The following is a 13,131-nucleotide window of genomic DNA, read 5'->3' as shown; positions in this document are numbered from 1 at the left end:
TTGCCACCAACTAACCCTTTCGGGATTGTAGATAGAAGTGAATTTCGGCCGCTCCGCTGAATTCGCTACTCAAGGGTCCACTTTGCGGAGAACCTAGAAAAACAATCCCCTAAATCTACAGTCTCCATTGTTTGAAAATTGCGTATTTTGGCCATTTTGGGATAATCAACACGGGATATATTGCGTTCTTGTACCAGCATGAGGCGTGGATTAATGCGTTTCAAATTGAATTGAGGCAAGGAAATTGGTCGTATCATTAGAATACATGGCGCTAATAGTAAATTACATTAGCATGTGTAATAAATTGCAGAAAAAAAAAAGAAAATTTTTTAATGTTTTTTTTTTTTCAATTATTTTGTCAATTTTCCAATCAAAAAGTTTTCAAATTGGCCTTCTATTGAAAAAAAAACTCGTTCTGGAAAACAGCACATCGGCTATTCTTAAGAGCAAAACTTGGTAAGCATCCTTTATTAGCTCTCTTTTTTGATGATAAACTAATTTATTCTGATTTATTTGTTTTCTATTTTTGCTCCACTGCTTTGCTGGGATCAGTGTATGTCTCCATGGCAACAGTCAGCATAGTTTCGTACTGTCTGGCTAGAGGCGGGTCCAGTTCTGCCTGGTGGGTGGGGTACGCTTGGGGTTCTCTCTCCAAGGCGTGTCTGATTGCCTTGTCCAGGGGAATAAAAGGCTTCTGGTAACTGGTCTTGTAGATCGTGTTGAAGTTGTGCCCATACTAAAATGAGATTTGATTGTAAACATGCTATGGCTTTTTTGGTCACCCATAAACAGTGCTTTTCCAAGATTTTCTGAAATCAAAACTTTCGCTTTGTTGGTTTTATACCGCCCTGCGCTAGCACGAGCAATAAAAGACTTTCATGTGGTGGTTTTACAAGGTTGTAGATGAAATGAATAATGGCCGTTTCGCATACCAATTTCCAAAACAAGATTAGCCAGGAAATGTTACGCAAATTTCATGTTGTAAAAATCAAATAGAGTGGATAGGGGATTTTAAAAATTCAAGCCAAACAGTATCAAATTTCATCTTTAGAAAAAAAAATGGCACCCAAAGACATACGAAAACGTTTAGAAGTCAGATCAAAAAGATTCAATGGAGAAACTTTTAACAATTAAATGCTTTGAGTTAATGTTTACGGTTGATACGGTAAGCCAAAAAATACAGTACAAGACTGCTAGTATCAGGGCGAAGCACTCGATGTTCCGATTGCCCTATGAATTTTATGAAGTAGTGTTTGCTGTATAACGATTTCAGGAAAAATGAAAAAAAAATTGAGATTTTTTTAAAAATCAAACCATATAAAGTACAAAGTTGTAGATTTCGCTCCTAGTAACATAACAATTATGGCAAATACCTTGCTTCAACCAATTTGGAACGATTTCTATGATGGATTAAATCTCCGCTTACGCGTTAATAGCGCGAAATATATCGTGCGTTAATTGTCCCAACTTGTCCAAAATGGCAATATTCAAACCCCCATAACTGAACAAAAATGATCACGGGTAAACTATTTTTTTTTTAGATTTGAGCTCAGGACAACAATACCTTTCGGATGCTAAAAGAAGTTGGCTCTTTTTCCTTCCCCCCCCCCCCCCCCCCTCCTGCAAATTTTTATATTTGAAGTTACTGTTCACTTAGTTCGATTGTTATGAAAATTGACAGGCAGACTAATTAGGCCATGACAAACATATTTGGTCTTCATAATTTACCTTGTAAAACCACTCGTTAGACCATAAAGTTCATGTTTAAGTGAGGTGGGGGGGAAAGGAAAAAGAGCCAAAAAGTTTTGTCAAAAATGGCTGGTTAAAAAGTCGAAATTTGTCTAAAGAAAAAATCACCCGAGCGCAAATATTCCGTCCGTTGCTTCGAACGAAGTCGGAACAATATTCGATTTACGTAGCCAAAAACGTTGTATATTTGATTTCCATGTAGCCCTGCAGTTGAAAACAAGTAACCCATTTTCAGACAATCTTAAGTGTGTTTTAGAATAAAAACACAAAAAAGTGCGAATTCTGGCTAGACACAACAAAAGAATCACCCTCCCTCTCATTCAAAATTTCCATTTTTTTATAGATGTTTTAGTCGTTGTTAAGGCTAAATGCGTGATGTAACGATGTAAAATAAGGAGAAAAACTCTATTCATATTAGTTGAATGGTTTACTATGCAAAGTTTTATTGCAGTATGGCAACGTAAAATTAGTAGTTCGAAACTAAAACTTATGTGGGGGGAAGGGGGGGTGACAAGAGTTAAAAATTTCATTGTAAAAAACTTGGCTGGGGGCTACTATGGAAAAACCTAAGCGATTACTCTCAACATTGGATTTTGACAACGTTCCTCAAAATTAAAGATGAAAGGTGAAGTAGAAAAAGAGCCGCAGTTGCACGTTGACCGTTGCTAAATGACCTTTTTTATCCTTCTTCTAATAACACTGTTAATTAGCTGACAAAGCAGGGACCTTAACTGGAGCTCAAAGATTAATATCCGTAAACTCTCCACCCCTTTACACCCCCACCCCCACAACATATACTGACATCAGATGGAAGAGGCGGGATTCGTTTTCTGAACTGCAGATCTGCCTGCTCCTCAACCCAGTTTCCGATCAGCACTCCAGGCTGCTTCTTGTACGTGTCCTCCTGAGTAGTCGAACGCCACCCGTAGATATTCAGAGGCTCCGGCTTGTAAGTCATCTGTCCAGCGCCCTCTCCCCCTCCCGCGTTGATAGGATACACTTCGCCGTAGGTGGTGGCTCTCATTTCGTAGTGGAAAGGGGTGGGGTCTAGTCGCGTGAGACACATGTCACTTGCGGGTTCCATGGTTGCCTTGGTCGGTAAAATCTTTGTGGTACTGATAAAAGAAATTTTAAAAAAATATACGGCAGAACATTTTGTTGTGATGTTTAAAATAACATATCGAAGAACGAAATTACACGAATCAGTTTTGCAAAAAAAAACATCAATGACGAGGGACTAGGGATTTTTAACTGGCTCAATGTTCAAGTCAAAAATCCTCTTAATTTCATCAACAAAACATGTCTTACCTGATTGTCGTTGTTATAATTATACGTCTTTGTTGTTTAATGTGAGGCTTTAAAAATCATTTAATCTATGTTCCTGTGACTAGCTCAACAAAGCGCACGTGCAACATTTACGGCAAACAGCTTTACAGTTAGTCTCAATCTTTATGCAAAAAATGAGTATTTGCTTAAAAGCTCATTAATAAGTGAAAGGAGTTTTAACAATTCCTTTTAATTATCGAAGAGTTTTTCAAGAGAAATTTTAAAGACTTCAGCCTGTTTTATGAATTCATAGCGCAAATAGGAAGGTACTCGGTTCGAAATTGGACCCATTTTTGGTTTCTTTTTTTCTATGGAGGGTGCTGAATAATCCCAATTTTCAGAAAAACAAGGGATTGAAAGAAACAATTTTTAGCAACACGGATTATTTGTTTGATCCCCTATTTGTAATGGAAAGAGATTAATGAGCCCTAATTTCTAAAGTTCACCAGCAATTGGGCTCTTTTCCAGTCCACCCTTTAATTTTTTTGAAATTTTTTATATGAAAGTGTATTTAAAATGACTCTTTATGTTAGAAACTGCAATAAAACGTGTCAGCGTGAACAGATGAACAAATTTCTACACAAATTTGGTCCACAATTTGCCATAGAAGAGGATGAGCGAGCCCAATTATTTAATTTGGTTCCCATTTTGGTTTCAATTTTCAAATTTTCCCAAAACTGAAGATTGAAACTGTTGGACGGTTGTTTGAGCCTCCCCTAAACTCAAATGTTGGGCTGTTGTTTGAACTTCCCAACACCCGAATCAAAACCGTTGAACAGTTGTTTGAACTTCCGTGACTCAAGACTGAAACTGTTGAACAGATGTTTGAACTTCCCGAGACCCTATTCCAAAATCGTTGCGCAGTTAATTGATTTTCCCCAGACTCGAGACTGAAACCGTGCTCTGCACCCTTAAGCACGCAAATGAAAGAAAACCTTATATAGTCATAACAAAAAATCAAAAATAAATTAATATTAAAAAGTCATTTTTCGTTATTTGTTATAATCGTAAAATCTGGTCAGTTTACTATCTGTAGGGTGTGTTTAAAAGGCCGACCAGGTAAAAATTCTGCATTAAAAACCACTCTCTCTCTCTAAATTTTCATAGTCAATTGCGAAAAAGTTGTCTAGTGCCTGGTTGCTACGCGTTTTTTTTACTGATGTTATGGATAAGGAATTGGATATCGTCAAGGTTTATGCAATAAAGCTTTCAGCCCCCTAACCTGATCCGGCAATCCTTTCCCACAGTCACTCGAGCTGTCCTATTTTGATCTCCAAGAGGTCTTTTGCGTTGTTAGTGCTGTTTTTGAAGTTGATACCGGTTAATGTAATAAAATTAAGCAGAAATATCGAGTGTTCAGTTGTAGCAATAAGACCCCCCATTTACAATTTCCAACCACATTTTTTCCTAACAATCCTTTTTAGTCTAACCTCCCCCCTCAGCTTAGTCACCCCCTTGCTTTTGTACAAATCCCCTAAGCGCGATAGGTGCAAAACAACTCCAGAGAAACCCCGTAGAATCTGTTTCCAAGCTCTGCTCAAGTAAAAATTGGTGCTCAAGTCAAAAACGTGGAAGAAGCCGTTTTCAATCACTTTTATACTTATTCCATAGTGTATAAAGTGATTTGTTAATGATACTCGATTGACTCTTGCAACACACTCTGTTTGTTTCACGTTCAATTACTACGTCTCCATGTTTCCAGCCCTCATGATTTTATGTCACTATCTACTTAGTAATCCTCCCCAATGAAGCTTCCCAGTTGTTATCCAAAGTTTCAAGGCTATCTGAAAACCTTTTCAACGCCCTTCTAATTGTGCACTTGATTAATTTGCTTGATGGAAACTATGATGGAAACAATCAATATATTGTGGAACCGTATAATTATAACATAAATTAATACAAAGGTTGGATCTACTCAATCTGGAATTCAAAGTCACTGTCCGCATTTTGTTTGTTTTTTTTTGGTATTTGTAACTTTTGTTTTTTGTTTCAATTTCCGGCTTTTTTTCTATTTTGTGTGCATACCTAAAGGCTCCATCAACTCGGTTAGCTACTTCTCGTATCAGAGCATTTAAGCACGTTAATATGAGCAATTAAGCACGTTAATGCTAAATTTCACTCGATCCGGAAGTGTCAAGTGATTAATGAAAAAACCAGTCCAGCATTGCAAGAAGCAGCAGGAAGAATCGCGAGGACAACAAAAATAGACTGCTGGGTATCGTTAAATAATTTTGTGTCTTTTTGGTACAGAAAATTCAATATCAAAATGTGGGGGCTCGACAGTGGGCGGTCTGTTGTGACCCTTCATCGAGTTGCGAAGTTCCGAGTTAAGGGCATTAATTCGGATAATCAACGAATTCGGAGAGGGCTCTAATATCTTTAGTACTACTACTAGTAATACCTGTATTAATAGTCCTATTCCGTTTTTTAACCAAATAGACTATCAACACACAAATTTTTAGGATCAAACAATTGATATCTTGATCACTCCACAAACACAATTTTCTGGATATATCCAATTTTCGAACAGGAAAAAAGCACTTAATTTGTGAAATACATCGTAACTCAGTTAATATAACAAAAAGAACCGGTTGGATTTAGTCCGGACAAGGTTATAACAAAATCAGTGTGGCAATCAGACTTTTTGTGATTTTTGGAAAACCGAAACGTCGAAGAAAGGAAACTTTTCGAAATTTTTCAGATATTGCAATAAACATTATTGTTCGCGTAACAAACACTGATGATTCGACAGCTGTTAGAACCCGTTCACCGGTAGCCTTCCAGGAGCTTCCTGAATCTTCCTGGATCCAACGCAAATGGAACCCCTTCAGATAAGTGAATCAACTAATGATTCACCAATCTGGAGTAGTCCAAGTTGCCTTGTCTTTAACAAACTTTTCCGGGTGAAACGTTTTTCATTGGTCTTATTCAACAGTTTTTACTTTCTAGTAGGGGTATAAGGGTTTTTGCAAAAAAAAAAATTCTGACTCGGGAAAGGTCTCTTTCAAAACCGGTAAAATCGGTCAAACTAGGAACCTTCCAGATTGACAAAAATTACCGGGTTGGCAGAAAAGGGCCCTACCGGATTGGCAAAAATGACCGTTTTAGATTGGTTCCCTTCCGGGTTGGCAAAACAGGACCCTTCCGGGTTGGGACGTTTCCCATAACGTTCAAAAATTGAGATGCTCCTTGTCCAATCTCAGAGCTCTAATATGCAAATAATACTTACTACGAAATATTTATTTGAAATATGGACCCCTTCCGGATTCAAGCTAAGCTGTTTACTCTACATTTTCCCTTAGCTGCAATGGGTCTGTTGGAGAGCCTAATTTTGACTTACTAGCTTATTACAAAAGTCCCTAACTTTTTCCTATCGTCTTTAAACAGCATAATTTTGTCTCAGTCACTAGTTACCACTTTTTAGTAGGAACAGAAGGGCTTTCCAAAAAAAATATGAGCCGGGAAGGGCCTTCCTTCAAAACCGCTCTTTAAAAAAAACTGTCTAAAAATATTGTTTAGTGTTTATTCGGGAAACTATTTAGCTCAATATTGAATTATCTTATTTGCCATCTAACGGTACGAAACCAAACTGGATCATTCTAGTGGTTCTAGAGATCTGAAACCAAACGTGTTTTGTCCAAACTCCCAAAACTTTCTATTTTTATAGTTACCGCCTCACTTTTTCTTCAATTCTTGTTCTAATGGCCTAAAAAAAATTTGAGAGTGTAGGCCTTCTAAGCTGGTGGGATTTTTACGCCAGTTGGACAAGAATTGAAGAAAAACTGAAGCGGCACCTATAAAATCGAAAACTTTGGGAGTTTGAACTAAAATCATTTGGTTTCATATCTCAATTACTAATAGACAGATCCAGTTTATTTTAGTACCGTTAGATCAAAAAAAAGTTTATTCATAAACCATAGAAAACCTCGGTTTAATAAAAAACCATAGAAAAATTTTTGGACAGTTTTTAACAAAAAAAAACGGTTTTAAAGGGAGACCCTTCCCGGTTCATAATTGGAAAGCGTTTCTATCCCTACTAAAAGGTAGTAACTGTTATATGAGGCATTATTCCGTTGTTTACGGCGGTAGGAAAGAGTAAGGGACTTTTGTGAAAAGCAAGTAAGTCGAAAGTAGGCTCTCTAAGAGATCCCTCGCAGCTAAATGAAATTGTAGAACGAACAGCTTAGCTTGAATCCGGATGGGTCAAGGCTCCAAACAAATCCTTTTTCTAGTTGGTCAGATTGGCAAATTAGAGCTCTAAGTTTGGACGCTGAGGGTTTCAACACTTTGAACGTAATCGGAAAGGTCCCAACCCGTAAGGGTCCCGTTTTGCCAACCCGGAATGGTCCCAATCTGGAAAGATAATTTTTGCCAATCCGGCAGGGCCCTGTTTTGCCAACTCGAAAGGCGCCTTAAGCGATAATCTGGAAGGCTCAAATTTTTTCAAACATGGCAGAAAGGGCGCCATGTAAAACGTACTTTTTCAGGTAAGAATTAGCTGAGTATATTAGAATTATAGGAAAAATAGGCAGACCAAGATTCGCAAGAAACCAGTGACTGCACTGGTGACTTTCGAATAAATAAAACCAAAAGACAAAAAAATAACACTAATACAAATCCAAACCCGGCTATTCGGGACTCTGATATCAAAAAAAAAGATGTTGAATTCTTTTGGACTTCAATCCTAAACTTTTTTTTGGAAAAGTGGTAGCCTTGATAGTTTTTGTGGGTTCAGGTCGGGCAATCCGAAGGCAGATAGTTAATAAAAACTCGGTGTGCATTAGACGCGCACTTGAGAGAAAAATAACTGCCTTGAAAGTTTGTCCGTTAAGTCGGCACTAAACAGGGAAAATTTTTTCATTAGAAACAAGTTTTACTATCAGATTGCTGCGACACACCTATTGCAACACACATACCTTATTTTGAATAAGTTTTTTTATGTTATCAACTGGATAGTGGGCACAATATATATTAATTATTTTGATATCACCCGACTGGCTAGCATTTGATCCCATAACCTATCATTCATAACTGTTCATATACTGAAAATACGCTGGTAGTCATAACTTAATCAGATTCGTCGTCACTCGATAGTTTTAACTATACAGCACCGTTTTTTTTGTTTATATCACTTGTTATCAAACAACAAGATTTTCGTAAGCAAATCAAGTGAGTGAGAAACAGCTAGTGATAGGTTAAGAAGTGTCTGAACAGTTCTAAGATACCTAGACTGAGTGATAGCTCCAGGAATTTTATACCAAGAAAGAAAAGAACACTATGTCGACCCTTTTGTGGCAAAAACCCAGGAGTATCGGAAGAAGAATGAGAGGAAAATTTCAGGAGAAATGGTCGAAACTAGGATTCAGAAAGTCTCGGAAGACAAGGATCAGCGAACAACACTGGAATTGGAGATACACCGGAGTCCAGCACAAGACGAGGATCCTGTAGGACGTGGAACCGAAAAGACTGGGACGAGGCGTCTATCGAGTGAACCTACTCTAGTAGAACGGGGACAAAACTTTGCGACAAAGACCGGGACTTTTGATCGAGAAGAAGTGTCGACAATGTCCGAGATTTCGATCGGAAAAGCAGCGGATGAAGGTTCCTCTACTGACCATACGATCATGCGAGGGGATTCAGAGAAAGCGGTCATGTCTTCTTTTCTCTACGAAAGACTGGAAATTACTCTGGAAAATATGTTCCCATTTACCAGCTGAGCAGAAAATGGTGACAAGATCGACAATCAAGAATAGGTTGATAATAATGAATGAAAGGATGATCATAAATCACAGTTGAGCTTCATCAGTTCGACCTATGAAAACGACATGCGTGTCAACAAGAAGAGTGGCTCCTACGTTTAGTTGGTACTGTCAGGACGATTAACACGGCTTCGAATAGAATGCAAAATTTGATTGGCTATCGACAGCAGCCTTTTCCGGCACACATACTGGACCGACTGAGGCCATAATCTCCAGACCAAGTATGGCACTGAGAGAGACGGAGGTAGAGTATGAGTAAACTCTGAGACAGAGGGAAACGGCGCGAGTTTCGACCAGAACCAAACTGCTTTTCACAAATAAGGTGACACAACCAATGATGGCACCATTAGTCATCGACTGGGTATCAGTGGAAAAAGCCCTTACTAGAATAATGGTAAGATGGGTGAGCAAGAAAAACAAGTTTCTAACGGAATATGTGAGATCGATAGAACGGTTCACATCGAACGAGAAGGCTTACGAGAGGAGATACTTCACAATAAACAGGAAGCAAGTCAAAGCGAGAAGCGTTTGAAAGAAAGGACGGACTGTTGTTTCGCCAAAAATTTGTCACGAATGACATGAGAGGCCAAACAAAAGGAGTAACTCTTGAGAAACGACATGGAGCGCTTTCGGAGCAGACTCAATGGGACGCACGATACTAGGATACATGCACTGATGGAAAGGCGTAGTCAGACTGTAATTGATAGACTAGTTGGTCTCGTGGAAACTGTAAATGGAATAGGAAGTAGAGGAACACACTCAAGAAATGCGAGCATTGAGCCGAGAGAGATTTTCAATGAACCCTTAAGTAGAGGAAGGGTAAATGGATTTACTAAAGGAAATAGTAATCAATCAAACAACACCACTGGGAGTACCATGCCAAGGAATCCAGTAATTGAACCGGAGAAGAGCTCAACCAAGCGATTCCGGCAGAAGGCTTGTTCCAGAGCCTCAAATGACTGATACTCCGGATCAGATTGCAACCGCGTTTGAACCTCTGAAGAGATCCCTGGAGCTTTTCCTGACAAGATAATCGCAGTGAAAAGACCAAAGAGTATTCAAAAAACCGAGGTGTTACAAGGACGAGTTTTATGGACACATAGATAGAAGTTATGATGCTGCACTTTGAAGAAGAAGACTTGCGCAGTAGACAAGAATGCACTGCGCTCGCCAGTAACTTGGAAGGGACAGCCCTGAATAACGTTATAGCAAAGAAGCAATATCAACGTGATACTGCAAAGAACATTTTCGAGACACTAATGAATCGTTTCGTGTCTGGAGTGCATGGGCATCAAGCAATAATGCGCTTTCGGAATCGAAAACTTCGCGACGAAGAGAACATAGACAAGTTCTTAGATGATATGGAAATGCTGAGAAGGCGTAGCCAACCGGACAAATCAAATAGTAGAATGAACCGAGCAGTAGGTTCCAATTCCAACGACAATGTGAACAGTGACTAACTAACCACTCTGTTAGCGACTCATTATCCCCCACTCTCAACCAACGCACTAACGCCGGAGGAGTTGAGATACAAATCCAAGGAATACTTGCCGTTGAAGCCGCCGATGAGATCATGTTATTAAAAGAATAATTAGAACCATTTCAAAAATAGATTTGCAATCCAGGGAAACAACTGGTACAAACCTTGAGATGACATGAACAAGAGTTGCTCTGACCATCTTGTATTGGCATGCCCAAAACAAAAAAAAACAATGAAAACATGAAGGCCAAATGGTTTTGTCTCGAAGATGAAGATGCGTCGGACATCCATCATGAGGATTTAATGAGAGAATTAATTTCGAAATTGTGCCCCTGGTGCTTCTTTTCTAACTTAGAGGGTCATTTTAAATCGAATTGACCATAAATTGAAGATGCCGTGGCCGATATTATACATCCAAGGCATGAAGAGGCTTTGCCAAGTGTTAAAGTCAGCAAGGCACGCCTGATGAGTGAAACGGAAGCTCGGGAGAAAGAGAAGCCTGAAGTATGGGCTACCAAGAAAAAGCAGGCCGTAGTAGAGAACACGTGTGGAACGGAATCCCAGACCGCGGCTCAGGAGTTTAGAATCGACTACAAAGTAGCAGCAAGAGATGCCTTGAACAGGGTTAAACAGGAACAAGCAATCAAAGAAGTTGAACAGAAAGTCAAGCTTGAACTGGAGAACAAGAGGACGCATGATCAACTCAATGCCTTTGAAAGATCAACAAGGGAAAATACGAAGGCACCAAGCAGCTTGAGCATAAAGTTGAATGTGTTCTCTGGGCAAGCATTCGGAATGGTGCCTCAGGTGAGCAAAATACAGTCTATAATCTCGTTGGCGGGGCATCAGCTGATAAGAAACCTGGGTGAACCCTCGGAGTTCACCATGATACATCTGGATACTTATGTAGACTAGCTGAGACCAGCAGAACCGCCATATCAAGAGATGCTCGATGTAGATGGTTTTAGCATTTACATTAAGACCTATGTAGCGACACACAATGACACAATCGAGCAGGTATTTTTTGGTCAAGTGGAGTTGAAGGTCCGCAGAATCGGCCATGATGTCGCGCCATGATGAAACAATGAAACAAGATGCGGTACACATTGGATACGGCTGCACATCAGCTAGACACTGACAGGAAGAAGATAAGAGTCACAGGACTGCCAGACACAGGAGAGGTAGTCAGTGCGATGCCGATCAAAACATGGTAAGATTAGATTCCACCAGGGGTGATTTGGTACCCACGAATTTAATACTAGCCGCCGCCAATCCCATCCCACGCATAGATGATAACCTGAAAAATTTTGGAGACGCCGAGTTTTTCACCACATTGGATCTGGGTTCTGCCTTTTGGCAGCTTCCCCTGCGGAACCAGGACAGGAAGAAGACCGATTTCGCGTGCGAGTTGGGCTTGCACTAGTGGAAGAGGATGCCCTTTGGCTTGTGCAATGCTACCGAGAGATGTCAAGGGGCTCATGGCTCAGGCCTTGACTAGTGTAATGAAGAAGTATGGGAACCTCGTGATGTGCTATATAGACGATGTGGTTTGAACGACACCCAGAGTGACTGTTTTCCTAGACTTGCGAAATAGAAGCGAGAGTTCATAAAGGGATTACGCAGACAAATTCCATCCGATGCGGCAGCTGATTCGCAGCAAGGGAAAGAAACTCGAGTGGAAAAAATGATCTCAGGAAGCCTTTGAGAACATCAAGCCGGAGCTTGTGTGAGGCACCAGTGCTGGGCATGCCCACAGAGAAAGGCATGTATGTTCTTGACACGGATGCCTCTCCCAAATACTGCATCAGGAACAACAGTGGAATGAGAAAACAGTTCTCCGTCCCATGTCTATCTCAGTAAAGTACTCAATGACACTGAAATGGAGTATGTTGCACTAAAAGCAGAGATGTTTACGGTAGTCACGTTTATTGATATATATCACGCCTTCTTAATGAGCGCTCCCTTTAAGCTGCGAGTAGACAATTGAACCTTATCCCGACTAGAAACGTGTTTGATGGACCAGAGTTATATTGGTCGTTGGATAGGTAGGCTAGATGGCTATCACAAGATAATCGAGCACAGGATACGTGGCAAGCACCAGAATGCTGCCAATCACAGCAAAAAAATGAGATTATGCAACAGAAGCAAGCCAATCAGGACGAAGTTGAAGAAGGATTCTCGTTTCTAGACAAATACACCCACGAGGCACTTCGTTTGATGAGATGGTTGGATAAGTCAGGAGACCCTATATTGAGACACCCTGAACTATCGGTAGAAAAGGCAGCAGAGATTAGCATCCTATAGATGAAGGAACCGATGCCCTCGGATATGCTGTTGCGTTTGAACTCGAATCAGCAGGAGCTGTCTCGATGAACATTGACAGCCACTCAGCGCTAAACAAGACGTTGGAAGTTTCACCAGAGGTGATGCAGATGCTGTGCGGATTGTTAGAAAGAGAAGTAACCACAGATAATCAAGAGAAGTAACCACATCGCTAGCGGTATCTGAAAAAGTACGGATAAAACTATCAAAACGTCAGCTTAAGGAAAATGAAGGATATTGTAGAAAGCAGTTCAGCAACTAGTCCCGTACAGTAGTTCAGCAGCTAATCTCATCAACTCCTCAAAGCCTTTTGATCAAAACAGCGTGCAATACAAAGAATCAAGAGATCGATACTCAAAAGAAGACGCCTGGTTGAGGACTGAGAGAAAGTGAATCGAAACACGCGGAGCAAAAAAATTTGTCCGGATAGTCGGACACAGAAGGGAACGGAGACATCAGTGGACAAAGCGGTAGACTCATCTGCCGAAGATATCT

The 13,131-nt window shown here is 40.1% G+C and overlaps 1 protein-coding gene across 2 annotated transcripts; it reads right to left on the bottom strand.

Moving 5' to 3' along the window:
- Positions 1–453: 453 nt before the first annotated feature.
- LOC134842188 (cilia- and flagella-associated protein 68-like) lies at positions 454–3,189 on the bottom strand. 2 transcript variants are annotated; one of them, XM_063858408.1, is made up of 3 exons: positions 3,058–3,189; positions 2,552–2,864; positions 454–736 (listed from the first exon to the last, which is right to left on the bottom strand). In XM_063858408.1, exons 2-3 carry the CDS (start codon positions 2,831–2,833, stop codon positions 521–523), a joined length of 498 nt encoding a protein of 165 aa, XP_063714478.1. In that variant the 5' UTR covers positions 2,834–2,864; positions 3,058–3,189; the 3' UTR covers positions 454–520. The 2 variants fall into 2 exon arrangements, with proteins under 2 accessions (XP_063714478.1, XP_063714479.1); XM_063858409.1 differs by having other exon boundaries at positions 2,552–2,869; positions 3,062–3,189.
- Positions 3,190–13,131: the final 9,942 nt, after the last annotated feature.

This window comes from Symsagittifera roscoffensis, chromosome 3 (assembly GCF_963678635.1).
Source record: "Symsagittifera roscoffensis chromosome 3, txSymRosc1.1, whole genome shotgun sequence".
Classification (NCBI taxonomy): Eukaryota; Metazoa; Xenacoelomorpha; order Acoela; family Convolutidae; genus Symsagittifera; species Symsagittifera roscoffensis.
Note: the sequence above shows the minus strand (reverse complement) of the source record. Positions and strands in the feature narration are given on the sequence as shown.

Bases quoted from the DNA above. Each gene is read 5' to 3' on its own strand.
- LOC134842188 (XM_063858408.1), bottom strand. From the start codon at position 2,833: ATGGAACCCGCAAGTGACATGTGTCTCACGCGACTAGACCCCACCCCT. The intron at 737-2,551 runs GTCAGTATATGT...ATCTCATTTTAG, and splicing joins TCCCGCCTCTTCCATCTGAT to TATGGGCACAACTTCAACAC.